General features: G+C 48.7%; 1 protein-coding gene across 14 annotated transcripts in view; it reads left to right on the top strand.

The window, feature by feature from the left end:
* Nucleotides 1-20,000, top strand: part of LOC106568778 (neogenin) — a 271,322-nt gene that overhangs the window by 186,619 nt on the left and 64,703 nt on the right. For 11 of the 14 annotated variants that reach the window (XM_082969716.1, XM_082969715.1, XM_082969714.1 and 8 more), the window contains exon 8: nucleotides 19,628-19,862. In XM_082969716.1, coding sequence (XP_082825842.1) covers nucleotides 19,628-19,862 — 235 coding nt within the window. The remainder of the gene's footprint in view (nucleotides 1-19,627; nucleotides 19,863-20,000) is intronic. The other 3 variants (XM_082969724.1, XM_082969719.1, XM_082969717.1) reach the window with 1 other exon arrangement.

The following is a 20,000-nucleotide window of genomic DNA, read 5'->3' as shown; positions in this document are numbered from 1 at the left end:
AACAAAGACAATCCAAAACCTCCAGAGAGAGGGAGAGGTAGGGGCAGAAACAAAGACAATCCAAAACCTCCAGGGAGAGAGAGAGGTAGGGACAGAAACAAAGACAATCCAAAACCTCCAGGGAGAGGTAGGGACAGAAACAAAGACAATCCAAAACCTCCAGGGAGAGGTAGGGACAGAAACAAAGACAATCCAAAACCTCCAGGGAGAGGGGGAGGTAGGGACAGAAACAAAGACAATCCAAAACCTCCAGGGAGAGGTAGGGACAGAAACAAAGACAATCCAAAACCTCCAAGGAGAGAGAGAGAGGTAGGGACAGAAACAAAGACAATCCAAAACCTCCAGGGAGAGAGAGAGGTAGGGACAGAAACAAAGACAATCCAAAACCTCCAGGGAGAGGTAGGGGCAGAAACAAAGACAATCCAAAACCTCCAGGGAGAGGTAGGGACAGAAACAAAGACAATCCAAAACCTCCAGGGAGAGGTAGGGGCAGAAACAAAGACAATCCAAAACCTCCAGGGAGAGGTAGGGACAGAAACAAAGACAATCCAAAACCTCCAGGGAGAGGGAGAGGTAGGGACAGAAACAAAGACAATCCAAAACCTTCAGAGAGAGGGAGAGGTAGGGACAGAAACAAAGACAATCCAAAACCTTCAAGGAGAGAGAGAGGTAGGGACAGAAACAAAGACAATCCAAAACCTCCAAGGAGAGAGAGAGGTAGGGACAGAAACAAAGACAATCCAAAACCTCCAGGGAGAGGTAGGGGCAGAAACAAAGACAATCCAAAACCTCCAGGGAGAGGTAGGGACAGAAACAAAGACAATCCAAAACCTCCAGGGAGAGGTAGGGGCAGAAACAAAGACAATCCAAAACCTCCAGGGAGAGGTAGGGACAGAAACAAAGACAATCCAAAACCTCCAGGGAGAGGGAGAGGTAGGGACAGAAACAAAGACAATCCAAAACCTTCAAGGAGAGAGAGAGGTAGGGACAGAAACAAAGACAATCCAAAACCTCCAGGGAGAGAGAGAGGTAGGGACAGAAACAAAGACAATCCAAAACCTCCAGGGAGAGGTAGGGACAGAAACAAAGACAACCCAAAACCTCTAGGGAGAGGGAGAGGTAGGGACAGAAACAAAGACAATCCAAAACCTCCAAGGAGAGGTAGGGACAGAAACAAAGACAATCCAAAACCTCCAGGGAGAGGTAGGGACAGAAACAAAGACAATCCAAAACCTCCAAGGAGAGAGAGAGGTAGGGACAGAAACAAAGACAATCCAAAACCTCCAGGGAGAGGGAGAGGTAGGGACAGAAACAAAGACAATCCAAAACCTCCAGGGAGAGGGAGAGGTAGGGACAGAAACAAAGACAATCCAAAACCTCCAGGGAGAGAGAGAGGTAGGGACAGAAACAAAGACAATCCAAAACCTCCAGGGAGAGAGAGAGGTAGGGACAGAAACAAAGACAACCCAAAACCTCCAGGGAGAGGTAGGGACAGAAACAAAGACAACCCAAAACCTCCAGGGAGAGGGAGAGGTAGGGACAGAAACAAAGACAACACCACCAGACACCAGAATAGATTCAGGTCCTAAAAATAGGACTGGGTGTATTAAAACGCCAATGTGTGGGAAAGGGAAAAATACCAATCTGGGGCTGGGTGATGTCGAAGTGAAGTTTTTTTCTTCTCCATCCTGCTTTTAACAGTGCTGTTTCTCTGCCAAATCAAGAAGCACCGTACATTTTGATTCTGACCACTGGCACATCCACCTACAGATATCTACAGTAGCTACCAAACTAACTGCAGCGCTGCATTTCTGGAGCTAACCAGATTTAACACGTGTGAATTGTCCCGTTACTCCTGAGCAGGTGGTTAATGGATTAGCATAAATTGGGGTCTCGGTCAGATAGCTCCCTCCAAACAGTGTTCTCTTCTCCCTGTTGGAAGGCACGAAGTCAGAAATAATGATGACCTGCAGCTTTTAAGTAGCATTATGCATATCTCAAATAATTGCTCAACGAGGGAGATCAGCAAGGGGTGTCTTGTGACCTAAAACTTGTTTTTGTTTGGGATCAGTCAGTAAAGCAGATGGTCTGACACACTCGCCTGCCCTCAGCAGGAGGTCAGAGAGAGCACTCTTATCCCATGACATGAAAGGGCCGTTTTAATGATTCCTACTGCCTTTGTAAGGTACAATAGGTTATTGGCTACAGCTGCCAGGCTAGCAGCCCTTTCTCCCCCTACATTACATCATGGTGGCTTCTTCTCATGAAAGGTGAGAGTTTAGTGCTCTGTTTACAGATACACAAACAGTGAATGTGGAAAGTTCATATTCCCTGAAGAGTGGATGTAAATATCCATCATATGCCCTTTGCTTATTTCCAGTTTCCAAACATTTGATTCCTCCCTGTATCAGCATGTGGTCCATCAGCATCCTAAACAATCCTGTAAGTTCTTACAAAAGCTGCCTCACAGAGGTGCCAAAGTAAGTATTCCCTTCCATAGAAACGGCCCAGTTTGACCATGCTGTTCTGTGAATATCGCTCTCTGAGGCTGGGAGATGATTGTCTTCCTCTACCTCTGTAATTGAGAGAAGTAGATCTCTCTGGAACATATCTCCTCTCCTGTGCCGGGTTAGTGCACACAGATCCTCCTTGGTGCCATCTGTCAACTCTCCCCTCCCACCGCTCTCTCCTATCAGCCTCCTGCTCTGTCCCCTGTGCACCTCTGTCCACTGGGCCAAGTGCTAAATGTGCTGCCCGGTCCGTACTGTCCCCTCTCTTTTCACCCTCACCGCTGGGGATCCTTATCCGCTCCCTCCGTCCCCCTCCTCTCTTCCGTGTCTCCCCCTCGTCCCCCTCTCTCCCGTGTCGTCCCCCATCAGATTTGTCCCTTCTCCCTCACTGCTGCCGCGGTTGCATTAGTGTCTATGATAGAAAAAGGGGTTTGAATCATGTCTGTGCTCAGTCGTGAAAAGAATGAATTTAGAAAAAGTTCCAATACAAAGAAAATCCATATGTACAGTATCTTTTTGTAATCCAAACAAACATTTCTTTCCTATTCATTCACGTTCAGACAGAAAGCCTCCATGAACGAGTACTACTTCACTGAAGAGACCAGAGTAGAAAAACCATATTCTTTGTGTTCTTCCTTCAGGAGTTCAACAAAGCGAACACAGACCAGCTCACTGCTACGTTTTTAAAGTCCTCAGTTCGTTTTTGGAGCCAGAGACCAAAAATAGCCCTCAAATTGCAGTCCAGAGCAATTTTAGTACACATTCCTTCCTTTGCCATGTGTTCTGTGCAATGTAGGGTGACTAGTTACAAACAGATGTTAGAACAGGACAACAGCAGAAATGGACCTGGATGGGACTAATTATATAATGCGAGGGTGGCCAAGTGACCCTAGTTAATTCACCCTGTAAACCGGCCTCACTTTCTCCTGTCCTCTCCTATAATGGTGAAGAGCAGAGCCTTTTAAAAAGGCTTAGTTAGTTTTGTTACTCACACCATTTAGAACTATTTGAACCAGGCCACCTCACGTTGTTAGGTGTTGCTAGTTTACCGTCTTATTGGTCACTGTAGTCATTTGTGGTCTATACATGTCTGGCTTTGTAGTCATTTACAGTCAAGTGTGTATATTATATGGCTGGGTTTTAGACTGACATGGTAATTGAACACTTTCTAGGAACAAAACGTAGTCAACATATACTGCGTTCAGTATTAACTCTCATGGCGTCTGTGTAGGATGGCAGTCAGTGTTGGAGGGAGCTAATGCAGGAAGTTGGTGAATGAACAGGCATTGAGGATGTTGTTTGCTCCTCTGCCTTCTGCCTTTTCCTCCCACATTCATTCAAGAGATGTTCTTCTCTTTTGCATTTGAATGCTTGTTTTTCTCCCCTCAGCATGTAAACACCCCTTCAGATATTCAAGTGCTCCTCTCTCAGCATACAGAATATGTTTTGACCCCCCCTGGTTCGGAGGCTCGCGCTGTAGAAGGGAATTGTATAGGATAATCAAATACCAGCAGGAGTTGATTGGCTGAGTCTACTTCATCTCATACTTACAGGACTCCTGTTTTTTTAAAATATGGTGTCTGTTATACCAGGTCTGTTTTACCAGGGTAGTGGGTCTGTTGTACCAGGGTAGCGGGTCTGTTGTACCAGTGTAGTGGGTCTGTTGTACCAGGGTAGTGGGTCTGTTGTACCAGGGTAGCGGGTCTGTTGTACCAGGGTAGCGGGTCTGTTGTACCGGGGTAGCGGGTCTGTTGTACCAGGGAGCGGGTCTGTTGTACCGGGGTAGTGTGGTAGCGGGTCTGTTGTACCAGGGTAGCGGGTCTGTTGTACCGGGGTAGCGGGTCTGTTGTACCAGGGTAGCGGGTCTGTTGTACCAGGGTAGCGGGTCTGTTGTACCGGGGTAGCGGGTCTGTTGTACCGGGGTAGCGGGTCTGTTGTACCAGGGAGCGGGTCTGTTGTACCGGGGTAGTGTGGTAGCGGGTCTGTTGTACCAGGGTAGCGGGTCTGTTGTACCAGGGTAGCGGGTCTGTTGTACCGGGGTAGCGGGTCTGTTGTACCAGGGTAGCGGGTCTGTTGTACCGGGGTAGCGGGTCTGTTGTACCGGGGTAGCGGGTCTGTTGTACCGGGGTAGCGGGTCTGTTGTACCGGGGTAGCGGGTCTGTTGTACCAGGGAGCGGGTCTGTTGTACCGGGGTAGTGTGGTAGCGGGTCTGTTGTACCGGGGTAGCGGGTCTGTTGTACCGGGGTAGCGGGTCTGTTGTACCAGGGTAGCGGGTCTGTTGTACCAGGGTAGCGGGTCTGTTGTACCAGGGTAGCGGGTCTGTTGTACCGGGGTAGCGGGTCTGTTGTACCGGGGTAGCGGGTCTGTTGTACCGGGGTAGCGGGTCTGTTGTCCCGGGGTAGCGGGTCTGTTGTACCGGGGTAGTGGGTCTGGTGTACCAGGGTAGCGGGTCTGTTGTACCAGTGTAGTGGGTCTGTTGTACCAGGGTAGTGGGTCTGTTGTACCAGGGTAGCGGGTCTGTTGTACCAGGGTAGCGGGTCTGTTGTACCGGGGTAGCGGGTCTGTTGTACCAGGGAGCGGGTCTGTTGTACCGGGGTAGTGTGGTAGCGGGTCTGTTGTACCAGGGTAGCGGGTCTGTTGTACCGGGGTAGCGGGTCTGTTGTACCAGGGTAGCGGGTCTGTTGTACCAGGGTAGCGGGTCTGTTGTACCGGGGTAGCGGGTCTGTTGTACCGGGGTAGCGGGTCTGTTGTACCAGGGAGCGGGTCTGTTGTACCGGGGTAGTGTGGTAGCGGGTCTGTTGTACCAGGGTAGCGGGTCTGTTGTACCAGGGTAGCGGGTCTGTTGTACCGGGGTAGCGGGTCTGTTGTACCAGGGTAGCGGGTCTGTTGTACCGGGGTAGCGGGTCTGTTGTACCGGGGTAGCGGGTCTGTTGTACCGGGGTAGCGGGTCTGTTGTACCGGGGTAGCGGGTCTGTTGTACCAGGGAGCGGGTCTGTTGTACCGGGGTAGTGTGGTAGCGGGTCTGTTGTACCGGGGTAGCGGGTCTGTTGTACCGGGGTAGCGGGTCTGTTGTACCAGGGTAGCGGGTCTGTTGTACCAGGGTAGCGGGTCTGTTGTACCAGGGTAGCGGGTCTGTTGTACCGGGGTAGCGGGTCTGTTGTACCGGGGTAGCGGGTCTGTTGTACCGGGGTAGCGGGTCTGTTGTCCCGGGGTAGCGGGTCTGTTGTACCGGGGTAGTGGGTCTGGTGTCTGTCTGTGTATTTTTCCAGGGTAGCGCGTCTGGTGTCTGTATTGTAGCGAGTCAGGTGTCTGTCTGTATTGTACCAGGGTAGAGGGTCAGGTGTCTGTATTGTAGCGGGTCAGGTGTCTGTCTGTATTGTACCAGGGTAGCGGGTCAGGTGTCTGTATTGTACCGGGGTAGCGGGTCTGGTGTCTGTAGTGTACCGGGGTAGCGGGTCACGTGTCTGTATTGTAGCGGGTCAGGTGTCTGTAGTTTACCAGGGTAGCAGGTCAGGTGTCTGTAGTGTACCAGGGTAGCGGGTCAGGTGTCTGTAGTGTACCGGGGTAGCGGGTCTGTTGTACCAGGGTAGCGGGTCTGTTGTACCAGGGTAGCGGGTCTGTTGTACCGGGGTAGCGGGTCTGTTGTACCAGGGTAGCGGGTCTGTTGTACCGGGGTAGTGGGGTAGAGGGTCTGTTGTACCGGGGTAGCGGGTCTGTTGTACCGGGGTAGCGGGTCTGTTACTGTATGGGACCAGGCTAGTGTATGGGACCAGGCTAGTGTATGGGACCAGGGTAGTGTATGGGACCAGGGTAGTGTATGGGACCAGGGTAGTGTATTGGGACCAGGGTAGTGTATGGGGACCAGGGTAGTGTATGGGGACCAGGGTAGTGTATGGGGACCAGGCTAGTGTATGGGGACCAGGCTAGTGTATTGGGACCAGGCTAGTGTATTGGGACCAGGGTAGTGTATGGGGACCAGGGTAGTGTATGGGGACCAGGGTAGTGTATGGGACCAGGGTAGTGTATGGGACCAGGGTAGTGTATGGGACCAGGGTAGTGTATGGGACCAGGGTAGTGTATGGGGACCAGGGTAGTGTATGGGGACCAGGGTAGTGTATGGGGACCAGGGTAGTGTATGGGGACCAGGGTAGTGTATGGGGACCAGGGTAGTGTATGGGGACCAGGGTAGTGTATGGGGACCAGGGTAGTGTATGGGGACCAGGGTAGTGTAGGGGGACCAGGGTAGTGTAGGGGACCAGGCTAGTGTAGGGGACCAGGGTAGTGTATGGGGACCAGGGTAGTGTATGGGGACCAGGGTAGTGTATGGGGACCAGGGTAGTGTATGGGGACCAGGGTAGTGTATGGGGACCAGGGTAGTGTATGGGGACCAGGGTAGTGTATGGGGACCAGGGTAGTGTATGGGACCAGGGTAGTGTATGGGACCAGGGTAGTGTATGGGACCAGGGTAGTGTATGGGACCAGGCTAGTGTATTGGGACCAGGCTAGTGTATTGGGACCAGGCTAGTGTATTGGGACCAGGCTAGTGTATTGGGACCAGGCTAGTGTATGGGACCAGGCTAGTGTATGGGACCAGGCTAGTGTATGGGACCAGGCTAGTGTATGGGACCAGGCTAGTGTATGGGACCAGGGTAGTGTATGGGACCAGGGTAGTGTATGGGACCAGGGTAGTGTATGGGGACCAGGGTAGTGTATGGGGACCAGGGTAGTGTATGGGGACCAGGGTAGTGTATGGGGACCAGGGTAGTGTATGGGGACCAGGCTAGTGTATGGGGACCAGGCTAGTGTATGGGGACCAGGCTAGTGTATGGGGACCAGGCTAGTGTATGGGGACCAGGGTAGTGTATGGGGACCAGGGTAGTGTATGGGACCAGGGTAGTGTATGGGGACCAGGCTAGTGTATGGGGACCAGGCTAGTGTATGGGGACCAGGCTAGTGTATGGGGACCAGGGTAGTGTATGGGGACCAGGGTAGTGTATGGGGACCAGGGTAGTGTATGGGACCAGGGTAGTGGGTGGAGTGAATAAAACCAAGAAGAGCTCAGTCACTCTGAGGCTTTAACAGGAATTATTCATTCCACCCATAATGACCAGTTCTCTACCCCCCCCCCCCCCCCCCCACACACACACACACACACAAAGCCTCTTCCTTCCTCTCTTTTTCCCCTTCTTCTCCATCTCTCTTCCTCACTCTTACCCTCCCTCAGCACATTGTCCCAGTCAGTCCCCACCCAGAGCAGAAAACCACTCTAGTCAACACTAAACTGACAGGACACAGAGCACTTTCACCACAGCCAAACACAAATGCCTGTTGAGAAATGGACTTTCTCCATCTAATGGCTGGCTGAGTGCTTTTTTGTTTTGCGGAGCGTGGGAGCAGTCGGATGATAAATTGAAATCAGTGGTGTTGGAATGCAGAGGCTGACATAGTGATAGATCAGAGAGGGAGACATCTCCGCTGCCAGGCTTGCCAGCCAAGCTGCTGGGGAAGTTTTCAGTTGGGCATAGCAGAGTGGGATAGAATCAATAGGATATTATAGAGTATAATTCAACCTAGCAGGGCTGTTTTTGATGGATGTGTTTTTGCGATCAGTAAGTCAATACTGATTAGACTGGAAAGAGAGGAACTAAAGTATCTACAGAATACCACTACAGCAGAGAATACCACTACAGCAGAGAATACCACTACAGCAGAGAATACCACCACTACAGCAGAGAATACCACCACTACAGCAGAGAATACCACCACTACAGCAGAGAATACCACCACTACAGCAGAGAATACCACCACTACAGCAGAGAATACCACCACTACAGCAGAGAATACCACCACTACAGCAGAGAATACCACCACTACAGCAGAGAATACCACCACTACAGCAGAGAATACCACCACTACAGCAGAGAATACTACCACTACAGCAGAGAATACCACCACTACAGCAGAGAATACCACCACTACAGCAGAGAATACTACCACTACAGCAGAGAATACCACCACTACAGCAGAGAATACCACCACTACAGCAGAGAATACCACCACTACAGCAGAGAATACTACCACTACAGCAGAGAATACCACCACTACAGCAGAGAATACCACCACTACAGCAGAGAATACCACCACTACAGCAGAGAATACTACCACCACTACAGCAGAGAATACCACCACCACTACAGCAGAGAATACCACCACCACTACAGCAGAGAATACTACCACCACTACAGCAGAGAATACCACCACCACTACAGCAGAGAATACCACCACCACTACAGCAGAGAATACTACCACTACAGCAGAGAATACCACCACCACTACAGCAGAGAATACTACCACCACTACAGCAGAGAATACCACCACCACTACAGCAGAGAATACCACCACCACTACAGCAGAGAATACCACCACCACTACAGCAGAGAATACCACCACCACTACAGCAGAGAATACCACCACCACTACAGCAGAGAATACCACCACCACTACAGCAGAGAATACCACCACCACTACAGCAGAGAATACCACCACCACTACAGCAGAGAATACCACCACCACTACAGCAGAGAATACCACCACCACTACAGCAGAGAATACCACCACCACTACAGCAGAGAATACTACCACTGCAGGCCAGAATGCCACTGCAGCCCAGAATGCTACTGCAGAATACTACTACAGCCTTCCCAGTTACAACAAAGATGAGAGAAAGCAGTGCTAAAAATACAATTTAGGGACTCCTCTGGGCTCTGTACAACCCAACAAGAACACAAATGTAAACCCCTAGTGTCTGTCAGGGGGATAGAAGCTGTATCTTCAGGCCGGGGTCAGGGACAGGGCGACCAGACACTATTTGTGTTGTGTGTCACTGTGGTGTCTGTAGCAGTGGTCCCCGTGCGACGCTCACGGCCATGTAAATGTGACAGTTTTACGCGCCCCGCATGTCGCCCCCCTCTCAGGAAGGCCTCGGAGAAGAGAGGGCGAATTGAATCAGAGCGACAGTTGGTTTTACAGCTACGCACTCTGACAAGGGCCTTTTTATTAGCCTTGGAAGATGGATGGTGTACCAGCTAGTGTGATATTAGTTTATATGGAGTACGTTCAAGATTGGAAATGAAATGTATAGAAATGAGGTTAGTCCAAACATACAGCCTACAGTAGTAACATGCAAGGTATTCTTAGTGCCCCATCAATAGTAAATACACTAAATAGTGGTGTTACCCAGAAGGCTCTGCCACCTACAGTAAGTAATGGTAGTGTTACCCAGAAGGCTCCATCTGCAGTAAGTCATGATAGTGTTACCCAGAAGGCTCAGTCCATCTGCAGTAGGTAATGGTAGTGTTACCCAGAAGGCTCGGTCCATCTGCAGTAGGTAATGGTAGTGTTACCCAGAAGGCTTTGCCCACCTACAGTAAGTAATGGTAGTGTTACCCAGAAGGCTCAGTCCATCTGCAGTAGGTAATGGTAGTGTTACCCAGAAGGCTCGGTCCATCTGCAGTAGGTAATGGTAGTGTTACCCAGAAGGCTTTGCACACCTACAGTAAGTAATGGTAGTGTTACCCAGAAGGCTCGGTCCATCTGCAGTAGGTAATGGTAGTGTTACCCAGAAGGCTTTCCAACCTACAGTAATTAATGGTAGTGTTACCCAGAAGGCTCGGCCCACCTACAGTAAGTAATGGTATGGTTACCCAGAAGGCTCGGTCCATCTGCAGTAGGTAATGGTAGGGTTACCCAGAAGGCTCGGTCCATCTGCAGTAAGTAATGGTAGTGTTACCCAGAAGGCTCGGTCCATCTGCAGTAACGGTAGAAGAAACACAGACAACCCTAACTAGAACACCCACTTCCTCCTCCTACCTCTGATTACTGGGCCTGTGTGGTTTCTACTGTGAGCAGTTAGGTAGCTGATCAGAAGACTGTGGTTTCCACTGTGAGCAGTTAGGCAGCTGATCAGAAGACTGGTTTCCACTGTGAGCAGTTAGGCAGCTGATCAGAAGACTGTGGTTTCCACTGTGAGCAGTTAGGCAGCTGATCAGAAGACTGTGGTTTCCACTGTGAGCAGTTAGGCAGCTGATCAGAAGACTGTGGTTTCCACTGTGAGCAGTTAGGCAGCTGATCAGAAGACTGGTTTCCACTGTGAGCAGTTAGGCAGCTGATCAGAAGACTGTGGTTTCCACTGTGAGCAGTTAGGCAGCTGATCAGAAGACTGTGGTTTCCACTGTGAGCAGTTAGGCAGCTGATCAGAAGACTGTGGTTTCCACTGAGCAGTTAGGCAGCTGATCAGAAGACTGTGGTTTCCACTGTGAGCAGTTAGGCAGCTGATCAGAAGACTGTGGTTTCCACTGTGAGCAGTTAGGCAGCTGATCAGAAGACTGTGGTTTCCACTGTGAGCAGTTAGGCAGCTGATCAGAAGACTGTGGTTTCCACTGTGAGCAGTTAGGCAGCTGATCAGAAGACTGTGGTTTCCACTGTGAGCAGTTAGGCAGCTGATCAGAAGACTGTGGTTTCCACTGTGAGCAGTTAGGCAGCTGATCAGAAGACTAGTTTCCACTGTGAGCAGTTAGGCAGCTGATCAGAAGACTGTGGTTTCCACTGTGAGCAGTTAGGTAGCTGATCAGAAGACTGGTTTCCACTGTGAGCAGTTAGGCAGCTGATCAGAAGACTGGTTTCCATAGTGAGCAGTTAGGCAGCTGATCAGAAGACTGTGGTTTCCACTGTGAGCAGTTAGGCAGCTGATCAGAAGACTGTGGTTTCCACTGTGAGCAGTTAGGCAGCTGATCAGAAGACTGTGGTTTCCACTGTGAGCAGTTAGGCAGCTGATCAGAAGACTGTGGTTTCCACTGTGAGCAGTTAGGCAGCTGATCAGAAGACTGTGGTTTCCACTGTGAGCAGTTAGGCAGCTGATCAGAAGACTGTGGTTTCCACTGAGCAGTTAGGCAGCTGATCAGAAGACTGTGGTTTCCACTGTGAGCAGTTAGGCAGCTGATCAGAAGACTGTGGTTTCCACTGTGAGCAGTTAGGCAGCTGATCAGAAGACTGTGGTTTCCACTGTGAGCAGTTAGGCAGCTGATCAGAAGACTGTGGTTTCCACTGTGAGCAGTTAGGCAGCTGATCAGAAGACTGTGGTTTCCACTGTGAGCAGTTAGGCAGCTGATCAGAAGACTGTGGTTTCCACTGTGAGCAGTTAGGCAGCTGATCAGAAGACTGTGGTTTCCACTGTGAGCAGTTAGGCAGCTGATCAGAAGACTGTGGTTTCCACTGTGAGCAGTTAGGCAGCTGATCAGAAGACTGTGGTTTCCACTGTGAGCAGTTAGGCAGCTGATCAGAAGACTGTGGTTTCCACTGTGAGCAGTTAGGTAGCTGATCAGAAGACTGTGGTTTCCACTGTGAGCAGTTAGGCAGCTGATCAGAAGACTGGTTTCCACTGTGAGCAGTTAGGCAGCTGATCAGAAGACTGTGGTTTCCACTGTGAGCAGTTAGGCAGCTGATCAGAAGACTGTGGTTTCCACTGTGAGCAGTTAGGCAGCTGATCAGAAGACTGTGGTTTCCACTGTGAGCAGTTAGGCAGCTGATCAGAAGACTGTGGTTTCCACTGTGAGCAGTTAGGCAGCTGATCAGAAGACTGTGGTTTCCACTGTGAGCAGTTAGGCAGCTGATCAGAAGACTGTGGTTTCCACTGTGAGCAGTTAGGCAGCTGATCAGAAGACTGGTTTCCACTGTGAGCAGTTAGGCAGCTGATCAGAAGACTGTGGTTTCCACTGTGAGCAGTTAGGCAGCTGATCAGAAGACTATGGTTTCCACTGTGAGCAGTTAGGCAGCTGATCAGAAGACTGGTTTCCACTGTGAGCAGTTAGGCAGCTGATCAGAAGACTGGTTTCCACTGTGAGCAGTTAGGCAGCTGATCAGAAGACTGTGGTTTCCACTGTGAGCAGTTAGGCAGCTGATCAGAAGACTGTGGTTTCCACTGTGAGCAGTTAGTCAGCTGATCAGAAGACTGTGGTTTCTACTGTGAGCAGTTAGGCAGCTGATCAGAAGACTGTGGTTTCCACTGTGAGCAGTTAGGCAGCTGATCAGAAGACTGTGGTTTCCACTGTGAGCAGTTAGGCAGCTGATCAGAAGACTGTGGTTTCCACTGTGAGCAGTTAGGCAGCTGATCAGAAGACTGTGGTTTCCACTGTGAGCAGTTAGGCAGCTGATCAGAAGACTGGTTTCCACTGTGAGCAGTTAGGTAGCTGATCAGAAGACTGGTTTCCACTGTGTGTGCTGTGTGTGTGCTGTGTGTATGTATTTGTATTTACCACACTCTGTTCAAGGACCGCGAACGTGGGTTTGACTGCCAATTTGCTCCCTTGGGCTTTGTTTACTCTACAATGGTTAGGACCGGCAGTGGTTGGTTCCTGAAGCTTATTGTTATTTCTTTGTATATTTTCCCTGATTGTTCATTCCATCTGAGATTCATTTGCTTACACGAGGACAGAATATTACCATCTGTGTGTTTTTCTGTTATTCCATATGATAATTCAACCCACTTTCTTTTTACAATGGAAGCTGAAAGGTTATGTGTCTTTTTAGTTTACTGTATCTTTTCATAGCTTTTTTTTCTTGTTATCGCGGACGTTTTTAGCCCTGACCTGGGCTTGGTGTGTCACCTGCCTCAGCCTCACGCTCCAGTCACACCTTCCCTATCACTTTATCACTCACACTCCATCCAGGATGCTGGATGCTGTTGTTGGATACCACCCATCCCCGGAGTCTACTTTCAGGGCTCTACTCGGCTCAAACAGCCTAAATGGGTGGAAGCGCCACGTTGCGCCAAAACAAAGCTCTTCCTCTATACCCCGACAGGTCACCTGACCCCCAGCGGGGCCCCTGGGCTCCTGGCTCAGAGATGGGCGGCGTTGCCAGGCTAGCGTTTCCTTTTCACGTCAACCGCCCCCTGTCGTGCCACCCTCCCTCTACGCACATTGACCATCATGCAACATTCCAGGGTGGTATATAATAGGCTACCCGCCTTGATGTCCCTGTGTGTGATATCCACCCCACGTAGACCAACCCAGCGACCCTGATTACACTCTGTGAATCCAGGGGGGGGGGGGGTTTCCTCTGAGTTAAACTAACAATTCATTTATTTGGACCTTTCCTCTCCTGTTGGGAGAAACCTGGCACAAGCACCCCTGAGATATCAAACCACTTACCGTACTGTACACAGTTACGTGTTGAGAATTCAATTCACACACCAGGTAATAAGAACCTGCGGCCTGTTGGGGATTATGATGATGTAGGGTAAAACAGATTTCCTGCATCTTTAACTCTACAGGAGGAACCTCTGTGGGTGCCCCCCCCCCCCCATCGTTTCTTCTCCACTGAGCATGTTTACCACTGGATCCATATGATGCTGATTTCCCTAAAGAAAGACCACAAGACGGGGGAAGGAGGGGAGGCAATCAACATAGAAAAAGATGTCCATGCTCTTATTCATTTACATATCAGGGCTCATGCCACAGCAGGCGCCTCACATGTTTTGGCGAGGGGGGGGTGTGATATACAATCATGACCCTACAGTGGAAGTGGTTCAAGGGAGGATGTTTGCCTGATGAGGAAGGGGATGCTGTATGTATGCATGTACACACCAGACATTTAATTATTGATGGAACCAACCTGATTCAATTATGAGATGTGTTTGAAAGCAGATGAAAGTCCAAGGGGAATTTACTGTGTGTGAATTAAACGTGTACATTCTTGTGATGGGAGACTAGCATGCAGGCGCTCTGGGACCACGGATAGAGGGAAGGACTTTAAAGTGGCAAGGGCGGAGATTTAGTAGGTGGATGGAGGAGATGAGTGTGACGGGGGGGCAAAAGGAGTAGGACTGACTGCTCCATGACCCCAGAGGGCCTGCTTTAGCCCTAGCAGGGGTGTAGGAGTCAGGGGACGGGAGGGATGTTAGACCTTCTCTAGGGAGCCTACCTCTCCACCCTCACCAGATGAGTCTCAGTACACTCACTCCATCATATCCCCTGATGCCTGGAACACTAGGGGGGATCCCTAAACCCTAATCCTGCTCTGTCATGCTGTGACCCCCCCCCCCCCCCCCAACCACCCTCTACACCAGATCCCCCGTCCGTCCGTCCATTTCAGTTGTGTTGTCCTCCTGCAGCTCCATCCCATTATCTCACCAGCCAGAGGGTCCTCAGACAGAAAGGAGGCCATCTCTCCCCCCCAAAATAAAAAACAGACCCATCCCAAATGTTTCCTCTTCCACACGTCTCTGATGCCTTAATTCCACTTTGCTCTATTTTTAGGCTGTTATGCAGTTAGTTGGCTCTTTGTTGACGACTGAAGAAAAAATAGTGTCTTCCAATGAGTTAAGTGTGATCTGGCAACACTGTTGGTAGCTGTAGGTCTTCTACTTAATGTTGAACCACCATACCACAGTACAACAAGCCCTTCAAGTTCCCAACCCCTTCACTTGCCCGTCCTTTACAATGAACTGTTCCAGAAAATACTTTCCTTATCTGTGCTTCATAAAATAAAGAATATGCCAGGTTTTAGATCCCAGATTTCCAATTGGCTGCAAACACCTGTTGAAATGGTGCAGGGAGTGTAAGAAATGAATATGGAGATGCCGAGAACTCATGTGGACAGCTTCAAATCACCCAGAACCCATGAACTCATGTCTAAACTTTGCTCTACAGTGGACTACTTTGGGGCTTTCTCTGTGGCGCGAGCCTCACTGAAAGCCAGCTTTAATGCCTTCCCAGGAGGGAAACCCCATGTGTATCAAGTTACTGATCTGTGTTTTTGTGCCTTGGGCAGTGGGCATTCTGTAAACCTTATAGACTTTATAAGAAATCAGATGCCTTTCCCGTCCCTCACGACTCCTCTCACCACGTTAAAAAGGTGTCAGAAACAGAAATGCTTTGTCCTCAAAGGCCAACAGGCAGAGGCGGCCCCCAAGAGGAGGATGGGGAACAGCGTCCTCCTCTTGAACAAGTCCAACGCTTGGCCACACGACGAACGCGAGGAAGCAAGGGACCAGGAGATGAAGAACAAATGACGTGTTTCATCTGCCTCTCCATCCTTTTCGTCTTGAAGACATTTGTCTCTCTTACCCGAGTTTATCTTTTGTCGACACATCAAGAGCCTCCAAATGTCACGAGCTGTCAGAATTCTCTTTCCTCTGATGTTATCGGCTGGAGACTAGCAAGAGAACATGGCCTCTTGAACAAATGAATGACTGAAACAGTCTTTGCTTTGCTTCCAGCAGCAACCAATTGGCTACGACCACACCACGATCGTTCTCGCTTGATCAGAACCCCCCACAAACGCTGTTTCAGAACATCTCCTCAGAGGAAGCATCACGAATCAGTCAAGAGCGCAGTCTCTGCCATCACACGTTCTTGTTGAAGTTCTATGAAAGTTTGGATGTGTTCATTTAGCTGCTTAACTGACTATGATATTCTGCCGAAAAGGAATCAAGACATTTCCTTTAAATCTTTTAGCTCTATCAGTATTTTTTAACCATCTTATATCAGCTCTCTCCTTTTCATGTGCCGTATCTCATCCTCTTCTGCTGAGGAGCATGACCGTCTCTCTTCCCTCTTTCTCTCCTCCCTCCTTCCCTCCCGGAGATAATAGTGCTCGTTCTGTAATAAGCCATTAGTGTAGCCATGTGGTTCTGTTCAGCTACATTACATGAACCCAACCCACAGACAGAAGCAGAGACTGTTTCCTTCACTTCTGAGACTAGTTTTACCATTATGCAACACTTGGCAAGACCTCTCACTCTCCAAGTTACATAGTAGGGACTTTGAACACTGCCTGGTGACGTCATTGTTGACCTGAATCCTAAATAACCATGCTTTCTTTGTATATAACAGCAAATGAGATGTTTGAAAGCCCAACAGCCTGCCAATGAGCTAAGTGTCCTGTGGGTGTACGTGTGCCGAGACAGGACTTAACTTTTTAAAAGCCATGGCCGACTTTTCTTCTACATGTCTACCCGGCAGACAAAGTGGCAGCTCATTTTGCCAGTTATGTTTTCATATGCCCACAAAGTTGACGTATTGTACAACTCGTATTGACATTACTAGAAGCTTAGGCACCAGTTACTTCCCTTGTAATGGAACTTGAAAAGGTTCTGGAAATCTTTGTCCTGAAGAGCTCCACTGATATCATTCAGCTGCCCTGGAAAGCACAGTATGTTTCATTGTCCATTATTAAGATTCTTCCATTATTAACAGTTTCCTTTGAATCTTTTTGTCGAACTATTTCTTATACGCAGTACCCAGATACCTGGTTGAGGTAGAGGATAACTTTCCTCATTAGCTCCTAATGCCAGCCATTCGTTACCAGTGTCACACGCCCTAATGACACAATTCATCTACTAGAAATAGACCATCAGAACAGCTACAGTAGAAATCTAGGATTCTACTCAATTTCTGCCTTACTGTAACTGTCCATGTCTGAGAATAGATGGAAGACTGATTGTGACCAGGAGACTGAGACATGTCCCGTTCTCTATAGTACCACTGAGACTAACATCATGGTTTTCATCTACTCGCTGTAGGCCCGGTGCCAACTTGGACATAGTGGTCCTTAGCACGTGGCCGCATGCCAGCGCCTCGCTAGGCAGCTCAGGAGCCTCTCCACCCAGTTGACTGCCATCTTTCTTCCCCCTTTTCTTTCCCTTTATTCCTTCCCTGGCAATTTGCTCCGGGTTCTGTCTCCAACAGAATGGTAATCCTCCAGCTGAGCCTTAAAGCCCAGAGGACCGAGGGGAGGGGGCCAAGCCCCGGCCCAACGGCGTAAGCTTGGGCGATATCCAGATTCATACCTTCATACCGACCTTGTGCCAAACCGGGATATTCGGTAAAACCGGCACGGAACACAAGGGGCTCTGTTTTCAAACCCCAGTGAAATCCGAAGGTTAGCAATGCTAAAAAGTCCCATAGAGAATGCTAACTAAATGCTAACAAGCGAGTTGTGAAGATTTTATACAGTCTGACCTAAACTACACAACTAACTCAAAAATGCTACTTACAGTTTGCTGCACACACAAAACAAATATAAGCCACAAGGCTCTTGATCCAAGAGGGGATTCTCTGCAGCTAGATAGCTAACTAGCTACTAAATTAGCAAACCAAATGCACAACTGCAGAGCATTTATCAAATTTTAGACAGTTAACTTACTAGTTCTAAGATATCTAGCTGGAAAACATTTAGTTGTGAATTCCATACTGTAATTTGATCACCTGGCACATGCTGCACAACAGTGACTCACAAAGCCCCAGTCTTTTGTTTTAGTGTGCTTGTAAACAAACACCACATGTAAACTTCATAATGAAAAATGATGTGACAGGTGAAATGAACAACACAATATTTATCTCCTAATGTATTGCACAAGTTGACTGCAGGTATTTATTTAAAAAGGAGTTATAAATATTCACATTTATGAGAAAAAAAAACTTCATTGGTATTGAAAAAATGTCCCACGGCTTTTTCCAAATATCCCGGTATACCGCCTAAAACCGTCTCTGACCGAGAGCATCCTACGTACACATACAGATATACAGCCGTATAGACACACACACACACATACACACACGGCCAAATCGACACACACAACTGTCATAGACATGTCAGGACTGTTTATGATATGAGGATATGACCTCTGAAAGTCACACAATTGACAGATATGTCAAGTAAACAGTTGCCAATGCTTTCCCGGCAGCAGCCTAGTCCCACTGACAGACAGACAGACAGACAGCTCACGCTGTGTACTAGTCAGTAATTGCTGTGAACGATGCCTCTGCATTCCGTCTAATGGCTCGTGTCATTACAGAGAAGCTGTAGTGAAATGAACCGGACTTAATGTATTTCCTACAGTTATGAATCAGATGGATGTATATCCTCCTCAGGCCCTCTTTGTAAAATAGCTTTATGTTTATGGAGAGAGCGAGCCCAAGTATTCCCAGTTGTTGGCTGTTTCTGTGATTGAATATTTTGTTGATGATTAGATTGTTTACATTTTATATTGGCGTGTATTTTTTATTATGGGAGGTGAGGAGAATTTTCTCTCAGTGCCCAAGGAAAATATGTTGTAACTCTGTGGAATGACATTTATTTATTATCTTCCCTTTACTCAAATATACAGGGGAATCAATTCCAAGTGTGTGGAGTGTGTGTGTGTGTGGAGTGTGTGCTCATTTATATGTGTAATATACAGCAAATCCCACACCACTCTGTTCAATATCCAAGGTCATGGCACCGCTGGAATCTGTCATATAAACAGATAGTCTAGTCTCCCCAAATAAGCATCTCCTCAGTGTGTCATGATGGATAGATGTACTATGGCCAGCATACATTTGCATATAGAGTTATATTTCTCTCTATATATATATATTTTTTCCCCATATGTTCAGTTTTCATACATTTTGGCATTGCCCTCGACTTGATTCCTTTGACCTGCAACCAATGGAAATGCCACAGTCTCTCTGACATTCTTTCCCTGTGTTGTGTCTGAGTCTTCTGGTATAAAATAGAAAGCAGATATACCCATGTCTAACCACAGATTGTTCTGAGAAAGCACCAAATGCCATTTTTTCACATTGCTGTGGGTAGACTGTGGAATAGCGCCAGTACAAGTGCATTAAAACATTACAGGGTGGGTTTGACAGTTGGTGTGGAGCTCTAAGGTCACCCTTTGCTATGTAGAATATGTACAAAGTCTAGACTGTATTTTGTATATGTGTTCATACACCATTCAGTGGTGTTTATTGTGTTGCTCCCCTCTTCCATTAGAGATGTTGTGCATGTTGTGTCCCTCCTTTTGTGTTGTTTGGTTGTGATTATTCCAGCGTGATATTAGTGTGTTTTGTGGTTCCTTGTCAGCCCGACAGCTCTTTCTTGGTTATGTGGTTGTTATTTTGTGTTTCTTCAGTTTTCTTTTTTGTTGTCCTTTATTTCGCTGTCCTTTCCTTTCTCTTCTCTCTGTTCCTTTTGGATGCCGTCCGTCCGTCCATCTCTTCCTCCTCTCTCTCGCTGTCTTCTTCACCTTCATCCACCTCACCCCTACTCATCTCCCCCCCACCCCACCCTCAAAGATGTAGCCCTCCCCACCCCTCCCCTCCCCTCACTGACTCCTGACACTACTGACCATGTAACGCCAGGCTCCAGAGGTGTGGCTAACCCCACTGGCCCCACTCCCTCCGCCCCCCGTGACGTCGTGGCCTCGCTGGTCTCCACCCGCTTCATCAAGCTCACCTGGCGCCCTCCGGCTGAGCCCAACGGAGAAGACCTCACCTACTCTGTCTACTTCAATCAGGAGGGTACCAACAGGTAGGGACCCTACACAGTACAGTATTACACACTACTCAGCGTGTTATAGCGGGTAGGCCCTCTATTCAGTACAGTACAGCATACACACTGCTGAGGGCCCCTATAGCATACACACTGCTGAGGGCCCCTATAGCATAC

The sequence above is a fragment of the Salmo salar genome, chromosome 26, assembly GCF_965601325.2.
Source record: "Salmo salar chromosome 26, fSalSal1, whole genome shotgun sequence".
NCBI classification, from domain to species: domain Eukaryota; kingdom Metazoa; phylum Chordata; class Actinopteri; order Salmoniformes; family Salmonidae; genus Salmo; species Salmo salar.
The sequence above is the reverse complement of the archived record's forward strand: the minus strand, read 5'-3'. Positions and strand labels throughout refer to the sequence as shown.